The sequence below is a fragment of the Gossypium hirsutum genome, chromosome D01 (genome assembly GCF_007990345.1).
Source record: "Gossypium hirsutum isolate 1008001.06 chromosome D01, Gossypium_hirsutum_v2.1, whole genome shotgun sequence".
NCBI classification, from domain to species: domain Eukaryota; kingdom Viridiplantae; phylum Streptophyta; class Magnoliopsida; order Malvales; family Malvaceae; genus Gossypium; species Gossypium hirsutum.
In genome coordinates, this window is record NC_053437.1 from 4,245,258 (window position 1) to 4,259,141 (window position 13,884).

The 13,884-nt window shown below is 30.7% G+C and overlaps 1 protein-coding gene across 4 annotated transcripts in view; it reads left to right on the top strand.

The window, feature by feature from the left end:
• The window catches only part of LOC107928037 (putative disease resistance protein At4g10780), a 70,128-nt gene extending 59,391 nt beyond the window's left edge, over positions 1 to 10,737 (top strand). Inside the window, exons 1-6 of one of the 4 annotated variants that reach the window (XM_041086819.1) lie at positions 960 to 1,305; positions 4,293 to 4,354; positions 4,438 to 4,503; positions 6,072 to 8,277; positions 8,969 to 9,981; positions 10,475 to 10,737. In XM_041086819.1, coding sequence (XP_040942753.1) covers positions 6,087 to 8,277; positions 8,969 to 9,930 — 3,153 coding nt within the window. In that variant the 5' untranslated portion in view covers positions 960 to 1,305; positions 4,293 to 4,354; positions 4,438 to 4,503; positions 6,072 to 6,086 and the 3' untranslated portion in view covers positions 9,931 to 9,981; positions 10,475 to 10,737. Of the gene's footprint in view, positions 1 to 959; positions 1,306 to 4,292; positions 4,504 to 6,071; positions 8,278 to 8,968; positions 9,982 to 10,474 lie in introns of those variants that run through there. The other 3 variants (XM_041086820.1, XM_016859193.2, XM_041086818.1) reach the window with 3 other exon arrangements.
• The last annotated feature ends 3,147 nt before the right edge of the window (positions 10,738 to 13,884 follow it).

Sequence of the window (13,884 nt, forward strand, 5' to 3'; positions counted from 1 at the left end):
TGTAGTTTGTAGTAGTGTGAAAGTCAGAGGGTTTTTTTTTTAATAATCTTAAAATATTAATTAATAATAAAAATGATCCGAATGGAATTTTTTTAAGAAAATGAGCTGTCACTATGTTAGACAACAATAACCTACTTTTTCTTCAATCATGCTTTAATTATTATTTTTTTAAAATAAAATTTTAATGGTGTTGTGATTTTATAAATCGCTCATGAACTTAATGAATTAATTATCCTTTTTAAATTGATGGAAAAAAATCCTAACACCAAATTAATTTTACATATTAAATTAAATTAAATTTAAATTACCCAAATATATTGTTAAATATTTTTTCTGAAATTATCTAAATTTAAATATTCCAATTTCATTCCGTAATTTAAATAAACTTGGTAAGATTACTCCCAAAAAACCTGAGGCTCTTTTTCTTTTTCTTTCTTTTTGTGGGTCCTTTTATGATACATTCTCAAACAATGATTTGATTGTTTTATTTTGCTTTTCTCTATTCCCTTTTCTACCCTTGTTGCTTTCTTCTTATATCTTGTCTACCATTTTTTAAAAGAGGTCTTATTCGGTTCCAAGCCCTTTAAGCTTTATAATTTTGAGATTTAGTCCCTCTACTGGGTAGCATACGTTTTGAGGAATGTTGCTAATACATGTGATAAATTATATTTTGGAATTGGTTTGTTAAATAATTTAGTAGATTTAGAGGTTAGAAGTTGGTAGAAAAGTTTAGAGGGAAGAGCATAATGTTTGTGGGAGATTCATTAAGTTTAAATCAATGGCAATCATTGACATGCATGCTACATTATGTAAATAATTATGTTGCTTGAAAAAGTGACTGGAGACGTATTTTACCGTATAAATACACTTAAGTCCCATTCCTAAGGGCCCTTTCCAAACACTAGTTAAAAAAGTCGACAATATTTGTGATCAATCCTGCTATTTAAGGACCCTTTGTATTCCTTGTTTCTTTGTTCTGCATTTTATCTCTGTTTAAGATTCCCACTGCAACCCTTCTCTTCAGGAAAAATTAAAATCTGCTCTTTCCTCTGTTTTCTTCTTCTTCTTCTTCTTCTTTAATTTCTACCTAATTTCTCACCTTTCTTCTTTGATTTCACTCTCCTCCTTTTAACAGGAAAAAGAAGAAGCTACCTCCTATTCTCTTTCTCTTGAATCCCATTCTCTTTTCTTTTCTTTTATTTGCCCAAAAAAGAAAAAAAAAAGCTGCTTTTACTTTGTGTTTTTGCTTCAGTTGAAGTTCCAGTAGCAGGAGCAGCAGCAGCTCATAAACGGTGATGAATTGAGGTAAGTTTGGAGACATGAATCTCTTCATTATTCCGAATAGTACTGCTTTTGTTTTGGCTATATATTAAACTCAATTCAAACAGTGTGTGTTGATAAAAATATAAGGTGAAAAAGAGATTGGTATTCCCAACTCATTCCTTTTTTGTTGGATCATTTTTTGTGTCTTACCAGTTTAATCACATTTAGCTTTAATAAATAGATAAATAACGTATCAAAGTTTCAGTTGAGATCCCTTCAACTATCCATTACAAAATAAGAGTAATATGCAAAATTGACCAATAAATGGTAATAATAAAAGATTACCGGTACATTTCCACGTTAATCACTCTAAAATTAAGATAAATTATTCTTTAGTCACTTTATATAAAGATTGTTGCTACATTGGTTTACCCAATATATATTTAAAAGTGGATAACATTTGACCTTGGATTTTTGTTCATGTTAGTTTGATAATTTGACAACTTTTCTCAATTTTTGTCCTTACAATAATATTAAACTATAATATTGTATCACGTTATCACCTAAATCTTTTTATAAAAATTATAAAATTATAAGTGATGTCGTGACATAATATTGGAGTGACATGTTATCACATAAATCAAAGTTGAAAAAATTGTTAAGTTCCGAGACTAATGTGAAAAAAAAGTATAAAGACTAAATTAGGAATTAACAAATTCAAAGATTAACTATTGCTTTATCCTATATAATAAGAATCTCAATTCAAGGCTGCAATCATTTATAACTCATTTTTTTTAAATTATTTGATATAACTCAATTTAGGGTGTGTTTGATAATAAAGGTGATCATGGGTTAGACCTAAGTAAAAATTTAGGTTCATTTGCTAGGTTCAGGCTTGACCTAAAAATGGGCTTAAAAATTTGTCCAAGTTCGACTCAAATAAAAATACTAAAATTTGGGCTTGACTCGGCCGACCCATAGTAAATTTTTTATATTATATTATATTATTTTTACATAATTTTTAAATATATATAATACATTAAAAATACTAAAAAAGTAAAATAAATGTTTCCGAACAAATCAAAAATAATTTTTAAAAAGTATGTATACTTAAATAATACTAAAAATAGATGCAACTTAACAAGAAAATGTCTCTAAAATAATAACAAAATTAACAATAAAACAAGTGTTACACAATATCTAAACAATAACAACAAAATAGTAACAATATAATAGTGAAATGATAGCAAAATAGGGAGAAAACAATAAGAAAATATCATTAAAATAAAAAAATAGCAAATTTTTTTTGGCATTTGGTGAATTCGGACTAGGTCGGGCTGAGCTCAGGCAAAAAATGTCTTACTCGAGGCCTGACCTATTTTTAAAACGGACCTTTTTTTTTGCCCAAGCCCTCCAACTTTTTAGGTGGGCCTTTAGGACGAGCTGAGTGGCCCAGCCTATGAACAGGTCTATTTCATAAACCATTGAGTTTTTATTTCATTAAAAATGAATATTCTCAACATTAAGGTCTATTTGGACAATATAAAGTAATTAAATGAAAATGTAATTACACTCTCTTATAATTATAAAGAATTGTAATTCTCTAGACATGTTTGACTAATAGAGCACAATTACATCATAATTTATAGGTCATGTTTCGTGATACAAGTTGTAATTAATTAAAAAATATTAATTACTATAAAAATTGTCAGCACTATAAAAGAAAATTTAAACGAGTAAGAGAAACTGAAATTAATCATCATATGTAATATGTTAATCTAAGGAAGTAATCAATAATATAATTACTAATAAAAATAACAAGAAAATAAACATCATATGCATTTTTATCCAATTACCTAATTGTCCTAGCATTCCATATTTTACATAATTTTACCTAAATACTAATATAAATTAAAGTTATTTTTTATACAATCTCTTTTGATTTAGTCTCATTTTTCTTTTGCTCCATTGGTGGTCCTAAACACCTAATTAAAACCTAAAAAAAATAAAAAAAAAGCTTAAAATTAACAAATTTATAAATCCGGAAAAATTGTTGGGTTGATGACATCAATTCCAATGATCTTACTCTTTACAATAGTGATAATACCAATTTCAAGATCTAGTGTTCTTGTGCCTTAATTTGTATAGAGCGATAGTTAAAGTTCTTATTAGACACCTATTTTGGCACAGGTTTAAACTATGTTACCCCATCTTGTGCCTCTAATATTATTGTATAAAAAAATCAATTTTGGTGCAAAAATCTATAGGAGTGTTTTTATAATTACTTTTTTAAAAATTGTATTTTTTATAACTTATATTTGCTTATTTTTATTTTTTAGAATTTTTATAGTGAGGATTAAATGACAATTGTTGTAAACATATGGCTAATTTTGTTGAAATTTTTAGATTTAGGATCAAATTGATAAAATGTGTAAATATTGAAGGGCTAAATTTATTATTAGATTAATAAAACAAAGCCACATTAGACATCCGCAACTAACAGAAGAGTGACAAAAATATTTAATTTCAAAAAGTTGCATGGCTAAAATGAAAAAATTAATCGTTGAGTGACCAAAATACAATACACTTAATAATTGGGTGAATATTCTTAAAATATTTATTAATTGAGGTTTAATATATTTCTGATAACCAAATTGTAAAAATATTTGGTAATTATTGGTCTAACCAAAATAATTTACGTGGTTCACAAAAAGGTATATTTTAATTTAAAATTTTAATAAGAAAAAAGCTTGTTGATAATGAAAAAGGAAAGGACAAAAACGTTTAAGTTATAATAATTAGAAAATCATTTTTTACTAATAAAACACCAAAAAAATTCAAAAAAGATACTAAAAAGGGGAGAAACAGTAATTAAATATTATTTTAATATTATTTTAAAACAAATTATAAAAACATGATTAAATGCGCGTTTATCTAGATTTTTCAAATTAAATTGATTTGGTTTCAAAATTAGAATAAAAAGCTAGTTTTGAAATTTATTTTATTTAAGTTGGAATCACATCATTTAGGCAAACAATTCCAGAGTTGATATAAAAGAAAAAACCAGCCGACACGGTGAAGCAACGCCAAGGTAACATGCATTCTCCACAGTAGCTAAGTATATTTGTTAACTCTGAATTCATATCTGATTTGAATCGCTTTTCTGCTTAGTAGGTTTTGAAACAAATTCCTATTATCACACGCTTTCCTCCTTTGCCTCATCTTTGTCTAATATTTCAGGTAAGCTTTTCTTTTATTTTCAAAGATGAAAGACTATGGGTGTGGATTTGAGACTCATCTGATTTCTTCTTTCTTTAAGCTATGGTTTTAAAGGAATTTCAAATCTTACTTCCACATTTGAGTTTCCCAACAATCTCTAGTTTTTTTTTTATTTTAAATAGAAATGATCAAATTACTTATTCCGCCATGAAATGTAACAAAAGACTAACAACGCATTTTCATATTCATCACACTAAAATTAGAGGTTGTTGCTACTTTGGTTTACCCAAATATATATATTTAAAAGTGGATAACATTTGACCTTATATTTTTGTTCACCTTAGTTTTGTAATTTGGTAACTTTTCTCAATTTTGATCATTGCAATGATATTAAACTATAGTATTCTACCATGTTATCACCTAAATCTTTTTTATAAAAATTATACTTTTTAGGTAAATGTGACGTAATATCAGAGTGTCATATTATCACATAAATCAAAATTGAAAAAATTTGTCCAATTTCGAGATTATTTTGAAAAAAAAGTATAGAGACTAAGTTAGAAAGTTGTCAAATTCAAAGATTACATGTTGCTTAATCCTATTTAAAAAGAAACTGCAATCATTTATAACTCATTTTTTTAAATTACTTAATATAACTCAATTTAGGATGTGTTTCATAAACCATTTAAAATGAAAATTTTAAATATTCAAAGTCTATTTGGACATCACAAAATATTTAGTTGGAAATGTAATTACATTAGAATCCGCAATTAACAAAAGAATGACTAAGATATTTAATTTTGAAAAATTGGGTGGCTAAAACAAAAAAAATTAATAGTTAATTGACCAAGATATAATAAACTAAATAGTTAAATGAATATTCATAAAATATTTATTAATTTAATATTTCTGATAACCAAATTATAAAAATATTCACTATTGGTCTAACCAAAATAATTTACGTGTTTAATAGAAAATTATATTTTAATTTAAAATTTAATAAGAAAAAGAATTTATTAATGAAAAAGGAAATGACAAAAAAATTTAAGCTATAATAATAAGAAAATCATATTTTAATAATAAAACACTAAAATAAATTCACAAAAAATAATAATAAAAGGGAAAAGCTAATTAGACATTTTAGAAAGTTAAAATGTTTTTAGTTCAATCAAAGTACTTTGCACATTCTATCGAAAGTATATTATTTAAAATTTATAAGAAAAATATTTTTTAAATAAATAAAAAGAACAAAAGGAAAAAATAAATATAATAAGAAAAAATATTTTACTGGAAAAAAAAGAATTCATAAAAATTATACGAAAAAGGAAAATCAATTAAATACTTAATAATCTTATTTTAAAAGAACTCATAAAAAATTAAATATTTTAAAAGGGTAAAAATGTTTTATTTACATATTTTATATACGTATTTTAGAATATTTTATATATTTTGGAAGAATATTTTATTTTTTAATACTTTTTGGAGCTGACAATTTATATATTGATAGATATATAATCGTACATTAAAATCTATCCTTCATAAAGAAGTAAGTGTGACTAATGGACGTAGTTATTATTACTACATTGCAGATTATTTGGTGAATTATGGAACTTGTAGGACCAATTTGTGAAGTGCTAAAGTGCTTAGGAGATCCAACATGTACATACATAGAGCATCACAGAAAACTTAAAGACAGGATGAATGATCTTCAAGAGAGACTAGTCCGACTAAATGCCATGAAGAAAGATGTGGAGCGGAGAATAAACGCAGAGCTTCGATGGGGAAGACTTTTAAGGGAAGAAGTAGAGAAGTGGCTTCTAGATGTGCAAACCGTCAATAATACAATGCGGGACATTGATGAACGAATGCAAAATGTGTCTTGTTTTTCACGTGCACGCCTTGGAAAACGTATTGCTCAAACAGTTGAACAAGTGGAGGGAATTATTGAACGAGGTAGGTTCCCTGAAGCTCTAGTAATTGATAATCCATCTACTGTTGGAGTGCCTTTTCAATCGGAACATTTAGAAGGTGAAATCATGGTGATAGAAGACATTTGGAACTATTTAATGAGTGATGAAATTGGAATGATTGGAGTATGTGGGATGGGTGGGATCGGGAAAACCACTATCGTGAAGCACATATACTATCAACTATTGAAGGAGACTAAACCTTTGTTTGATAAAATCATTTGGGTCACTGTTTCAAAGGAGCTCAACATTCCCAAATTACAGCAAAACCTTGCAAATGCTATGAATATTGTAGGTCTTCCAGAATCTGAACCAGAGCGTGTAGCAGTATTAATGGATAAATTGGGACAAAGAAGATATGTATTGATCTTAGATGATGTTTGGAAAGAGTTCTCTCTGGCAGAGGTAGGGATTCCTAAACCAACCTCCAGCAATGGGAGTAAGTTGGTATTAACTAGTAGATCGATTGACGTTTGTATATCATTGGACTGTAAGGTAGTCAAAGTGCCTCCACTCTCCAATGAGGAGTCCATGAATTTATTCTTGGAGCATGCTGGACGTGGGGTTCTAAAGGTTCCATCTTTGAAACAAATTTTGGACGACGTTGTTAAGGAGTGTGATGGGTTACCCCTTGCCATAGCTGTAATAGCTGGGAGCATGAAGGGAATATATGATGTTGCGGAATGGAGGAACGCATTAAGAGAGTTACGAGACCATGTAAGAAGTGTGAAGGGCGCAGATGTTGAAATATATGAGCGATTGAAGTTCAGTTTCGATCGCTTGGGAGATTTGAAAATCCAAAGTTGTTTCCTTTATTGCTCACTATATCCAGAAGACTATATAATTCCAAGGGAGGAATTAATAGAATACTGGATAGATGAGGAATTTCTTGGAACTGGGAGTCGACAAGAGTTGTATGATAAGGGTCATACTATATTAAATAGGCTGGAAAATAATTGTTTGTTGGAAAAGGCTGGTACAGATACTGTGAAGATGCATGATGTAATGAGAGATACAGCATTGTATATCAAAGGTTCTGGCTCCCGTTTTAAGGTGCAATCTGGCAACGGACTAAAAGAACTACCAAGCAAGCAAGAATGGGGAGAAGATCTTGAAAAAGTTTCCTTCATGGTGAATAACGTATCAGAGATTCCTCCGCACTTGTCACCCAATTGTGAAATTCTTTCGACCTTATTACTACAAAACAATAAGTGCTTGGAAAGGATTTCAGAATCATTCTTTCAGCACATGCATAGTCTCAGCATTCTTGACCTTTCTTATACCAGTATCAAGCAATTGCCCAATTCCGTATCAAACTTGCAAACGCTCATTGCATTGGTGCTTCGTGGATGCAACAAGTTGAGATATGTGCCTTCACTAGAAAAGCTTAAGGCTCTACGAAAGCTAAACCTCCGTGATACAGCTATGGAAGAGGTGCCTAAAGGTTTGGAAATGTTAGTAAATCTGACATATCTTGATTTATCTACTGAAAGCTTAAAGGAGTTCCCAATGGCAATTCTCCCTCAGCTTTCCTGTCTGCAATATTTGATATTTTACAGTAAATCATGTACTGTAAAACTGGATGGATCGGAAGCTGCCAGATTAAGGAAGCTAGAGAAATTTGAAGGGAGATTTAATGAGTTGACAGACTTTAATGACTACACCGACTCTATACGAGGTCAAAGTCTTACTTCTTACTTGCTTGTCATGGCACCACCTGAAGCCAAGTTTAAAGTCAAAGAGGGAACCAGAAAATTAAAGCTCAAGTATGATGGTCCAGGAGACATCACAGTCCCAAAACTAATGAAAATGATAGAAGCATTACAAGGTACGATCGAATCAAATCTATATTATGTTAATCTACTTTTATGATATTAATTTCGTCGGTGTTGATATTCATATTCCTTTTTGTTATTGAATTTTTTATTCAAAACATATCGAGTTAACTATAAATACAATATTTAAATGAAGGACAATAACAGAAAATTTTTTTGAGGATCGAAATTAAAGTATATATTTGTATGATGGTAAAAATATAATTTTATCATCTTAATAGTCTATATCTTTATAATTTTTAGAGAAATAAATTAAAATTTTATATTTTTGAGGAATTAAAATACAGTTTTACTATTACTAATTTAAAAATAAAAAATTTTCAGGCTGCCCGGCTTAGCCACTGATTCAAATTATTTGGTACCAAAGTAAAAAATAAAAAGTACATTTAGCCACTTAAGCTTTCAAAGTTTTTATTAATATGGTCCAAACAATAATCAAACCAGCTTATGTCGCATCAAAATCAGTTTTCAACATTTCATAATCATATTTTGAGGAAATTGAAACATGAGAAATGCTTTATAAATATATAATTGATTAAAGCCAATATTCAAGAATAATTTATAAATACTTTTATTTGCAGCTAAATATTGAATATCTGTGGAATCTGTGTCCTTTGTATATTTGCATTTTATTTATTTTGAGCATACCTTTTATTTCTTTTCGCATATTTTTAACGGTTGAAGGTGTGGAATATGTGGCCATTAAAGAGATAAATGGACAAGTGAAAGTGAAAGTGACTGGTGACAGGACGGATGTTACGCTGACTAAATATATCGATCTTCAGCAATTGTCTCTGGGTCCAAACCGGAGGGGGTTTCGCTCTGTTTTACACAAGGAAGTAATTTTAAGTGGATGCCAGATCGGAAGAGATCCAGTGATTCTTCCAACTGATCTTATGCTTCTGAGAATTTTTGAATCCCACAATGTGAGAAGCTTAAGCGATATCTCCATATTCTTCCAACAAGCAAGCCAGTTAAGGTTCTGTTCAGTTGAAGATTGTAAAGGGATAGAATCCATTCTCGACTCGTCGTACTCGAACTCGCTGTGCAGTCCACTTGAGAACCTTGAGTACTTGTGGCTTGAAAGGTTGGATAATTTGCATGTGCTTATTAAATTAGAAGCACCTCTATCTATTTCTAGGTCACTGCCTCTACTAGGCATCTTTTCTCATCTTAAATCATTTGTGATTAAAAAATGCCTAAACATGAAGCGGCTCTTCCCATTTAAGCTAGCACATGACCTTCAATACCTGGAGAATCTGGTGGTTTGTGATTGCGTACAAATGGAGGAAATAATATCATCAGAGGAAGAGAATCACAAGGGAAACGGAATAAACACCCCCATGAAATTCAGTTTTCCCAATTTAAGGGAGTTAAGATTGAAGAACTTACCAGAGCTGAAGAGCATATGCAGTTCAAATAGGGAAATGGTATGCAACTCTCTTATGAAAATCGAAGTAAAGAAATGTACCAATCTAAAAAGGATGCCTCTGTATCTTCCTCTTTTTCAAGATACACACCAATCAGCTCCTTCTGCTCATCCTTTTTTACTAATCCGCATAGATCCAATGGAGTGGTGGGAATCAGTAGAGTGGGACTATCCGAATGCTAAGGAGGTTCTGCGACCTTGGTTGAACTTGTATTAGCGCTGCTGGAAGCCTTTGCTGTTCATATCAAATTCCGGATCAAGCTAAACAGTGAGTCTTCATTTGTTGTTTTTATTTCTAGAAAAAAAATTGAAGATTTTTTATTCTACCAAAAAGAAAACGGGAAATCTGCAAGAAGAGGATTATGATTGGCAAAATAGAGACCAAAGAGAACAAAACTATTACTAATGTTTGAAACAAATTTAGATCAATTAGCATCATGCTTTGTTACCAGCTGTAGGCCAAATTGGTTGAAAATGGTTTCAGTAAAGCACGGTCTCATTTGCTTCTTTGTTTAACCCCAATGGTTAGGCTTGCTCTAGAACCCTTGAGATTCTCATTATGACATTAATGATTTGAATGAACCAACAGCCCCTTTTTCTTCTTTATTTTGTAACTGCAAGCTTTAAGTTGATATAAATATGTTTTCCAATGTAGTATTCTTGTTTGCTTAGATCAATGTCAAAAACCTTGCCTCTAATGCTTCCCTTACTTCTCCACTTTTTTTTTTTTTAAATTCTTTGTGGGGTCTTATTAAATACAGGTTGTTTATGCCATTCTAAAGCTTGCAAAGCAGTTGGCTTGACAATCAAATCTTGGAGAAACAAGTCAACCCAACTCATCACTGTACCTTCATTCTTCTGTGGTGGTTCTATCTTTGATGTGGTACTTCGTCGGATGCATCCTTCTCTTGTGGTTTTATCTGTAATAAATGAACTTCAATTTGGTTTCAATGTGATTGGATTGTTGATGGTGTAACTCAACTTTGTACTTGATAATCCTGCTTCTAGTTTGCATCATTTTTTACTCTGTGGTTTTGTTTCTTGTGGCTTAATTGTCTCATTTGATCTTGAACTTGCACATTTATATATATTGAACCATCCCACAGGGATATACCACTTCCTGAAATGGTGTTTTATTTAGGTGGCCTTTTTGCTATTGTGAACCATCCTAATGCTAAGCAGGATCTGCTACCTTACCTGGTAATGCTATAGCGCTACTGGAAGCCTTTGTACTTTGATCATCTTGATTTTAATTAATTTGCATCATTTCATTATTTGATTGTAAGTGTAGTTTCTCATCTTGCGAATTGTACTTAATAATCTAAGTTGTTTGCTTTTCTCTTCTTTTATGATTTTGCCCATTTTGTGAGTCTCATATCAATTATATTTTTTACAAAACAAGTCCCGAAAAAGATTGCAAATAGGGTTACAGGATTGCTGGGATTTCAATTTTATGTGTATGGATCATATTATACAATTTCTTAGGATTAGAGCTCATTTATTTATTTATGCTAGATTTATGGCACACCTGTAACAGCCTGAATTTAGGTCTAGTCGGAATAGTGGTTTCATGATGCGGTCATTGAAAGCACTAAAAATATCCTCTCCCTAATAAATAATGAAAAGAATAGTAAAAGGGAAGTAGGGTCAAATCCTCAGGGACTGGACTTGCAAAAATATCTTGTTCCGTGAAATCCCAGGCAGAGTCTTGCCCAAGATAACCTGCGTTCCTGAAAAAAATAAAAACAATAGCAGAATTAAATTGTTGGATCTAGAAACGAAAAATAAAATAAAAACAGAATTAATAATATTGAATTGAAAATTGGAGAAATTAAAAATAGAGTTAAGAGAAAGAAAATTCTTATGGGAGATTCCAGCCTCCAGTTGTCTCATTCCGTCTTGGGTTCAATCCTCGGCTTTTAGATGATCCTTCCCAAACCAAATAAGCCAGTTATAGTGGAAGAGGACGCCTACGACCACCAGCTCCAATGATTTAGACTTACGATTTGATGGAACCTGACTCTAGCTAACAATCGCTTCTGTGAGATCGTCTTATGCTAGATCAACGCTTCTCAATGGCGAAGCCCACGCCATTTTGTCTCTTGGGCTCGCCAATCTCTGACGCAGTAAGCTAACGAACCGACTGTGCAACCTTCCTAAAACATACAAAGCGGCCGCCTTTGCATATGTTGAAAAACTTACTTCTTAAGGGACTTGGACGGAAGCGTCAGCCCCGTAGTGCGGAGAAACGATGAATACTCAGCGAGAAGGCTAAGTACGGATTCTAAGCCTCAAGAACCTTTTTGGGGATTTTTGACAACCTTCGACTAGATGGGTTTAGTGGCTCATGGTTGGGGTAGAAAAGAAAATAAATAAAATAAAAATAAAGATTTTATTGAAAAGAAATATGAAAAGAACAAAAGCCTAGACTTTTGGGGAGAGAGTGTTTACAGAAAAAGAAAAGATGGGATCCCCTTTTGAGTCACTTCACCTCCTATTTATAGTGCCAGGGGAGATATTCTAATCATACTTAAATTCCTAAAAGATAAATACATTTAATTAAAGATAAATAAAGATAAAATAAAATCCTAAAAATAATCCTTAATAATTATCTCAATATTAATTATCCTAATATAATTAAAATAGAGTTTAATAGAATAAAATCTCTTCTTTTTGCATTTCAACCCTTGTGTCCTCCATGCTTGCACTTTTGGCACCAACTTTTCCTTGTATCGCACATTGGCCCATTTTATCTCTAAATTCAAGCTTTTGGCCCTTAAATTTACTTTTGCCTCAAATTTAGTCCCTATGAGATAAAAGATCATAAATAGCTCAAATTAGTAGGATCATACTCAGAATAAATACATAATTAATACATAAAAATACATTTATTTTATTTATACTAGATTTATGGCACACCTGTAACAGCCCGAATTTAGACCTAGTCGGAATAGTGGTTTCAGGACCACAAATGTAATATTTTAGAAATTTCTACAGTAAGATATTATCTTGGTATAATAAAATAAGGAAATGAAGTGATAAAAAAAAGGGAATTTTGAGTTATGGAAACATTGGAAAATATATTATAACATGATAATTCAAGAAAGGATTAAATCGCAAAAGTACGAAAAGTTTTATTGCCCAAGAGTAAATTCTCAAAATTTGAAGGGTTAAAGTGTAAATATGAAAAATTTGAAGGACCAAAGGTGTAAATATTTTAAGGGTGGAATGATCTAGAAACTAAGGAAAATGGATGGATTAGGACTAAATTGAAAAATGTGATAAATTTTGAGGGACTAAATTACAATTTTCCGAAATTAAGTGATGACTCAAAAATAGAATTTTAAAAGATCATAAAGGGAAAAATGGTCAATTAATAAGAGAGAGGAATCTAGAAGATAATGATGATGTTGGAGATATTTTAGATTAATTAAATAAATATTAGTTTATTAATATTTTAATTTAATTTTTAAATGATATTTTATTATTTTATTATTATTTTATTTAGTATATATATAAGAAAAGGAAGATGAAAAATCATCATCTTCCCATGCATTCCAATGTATGAAGAGAAAAGAAAGAAAGAAACTTTCTTTTCTTTACAATTTGGTCCTCTAACCAAAAATCCTCCATTTTCACTTTGAAATCAAACAAATTTCCATAACCACCAAGAGAGAAAATTTTGGAGCATGCTGGACGTGGAGTTCTAAAGGTTCCATCCTTGAAAGAAATTTTGGACAACGTTGTTAAGGAGTGTGATGGGTTACCCCTTGCCATAGCTGTAATATGGGAGCATCAAGGGAATATATATGATATTGCGGAATGGAGGAACGCATTAAGAGAGTTACGAGACCATGTAAGAAGCGTGAAGGGCGTAGATGTTGAAATATATGAGCGATTGAAGTTCAGTTTCGATCGTTTGGGAGATTTGAAAATCCAAAGTTGTTTCCTTTATTGCTCACTATATCCAAAAGATTATATAATTCCAAGGGAGGAATTAATTATAGAATACTGGATAGATAAGGAATTTCTTGGAACTGGGAGTCGACAAGAGTCGTATGATAAGGGTCATACTATATTAAATAGACTGGAAAATAATTGTTTGTTGGAAAAGGCTGGTACAGATACTGTGAAGATGCATGATGTAATGAGAGATACAACATTGTATATC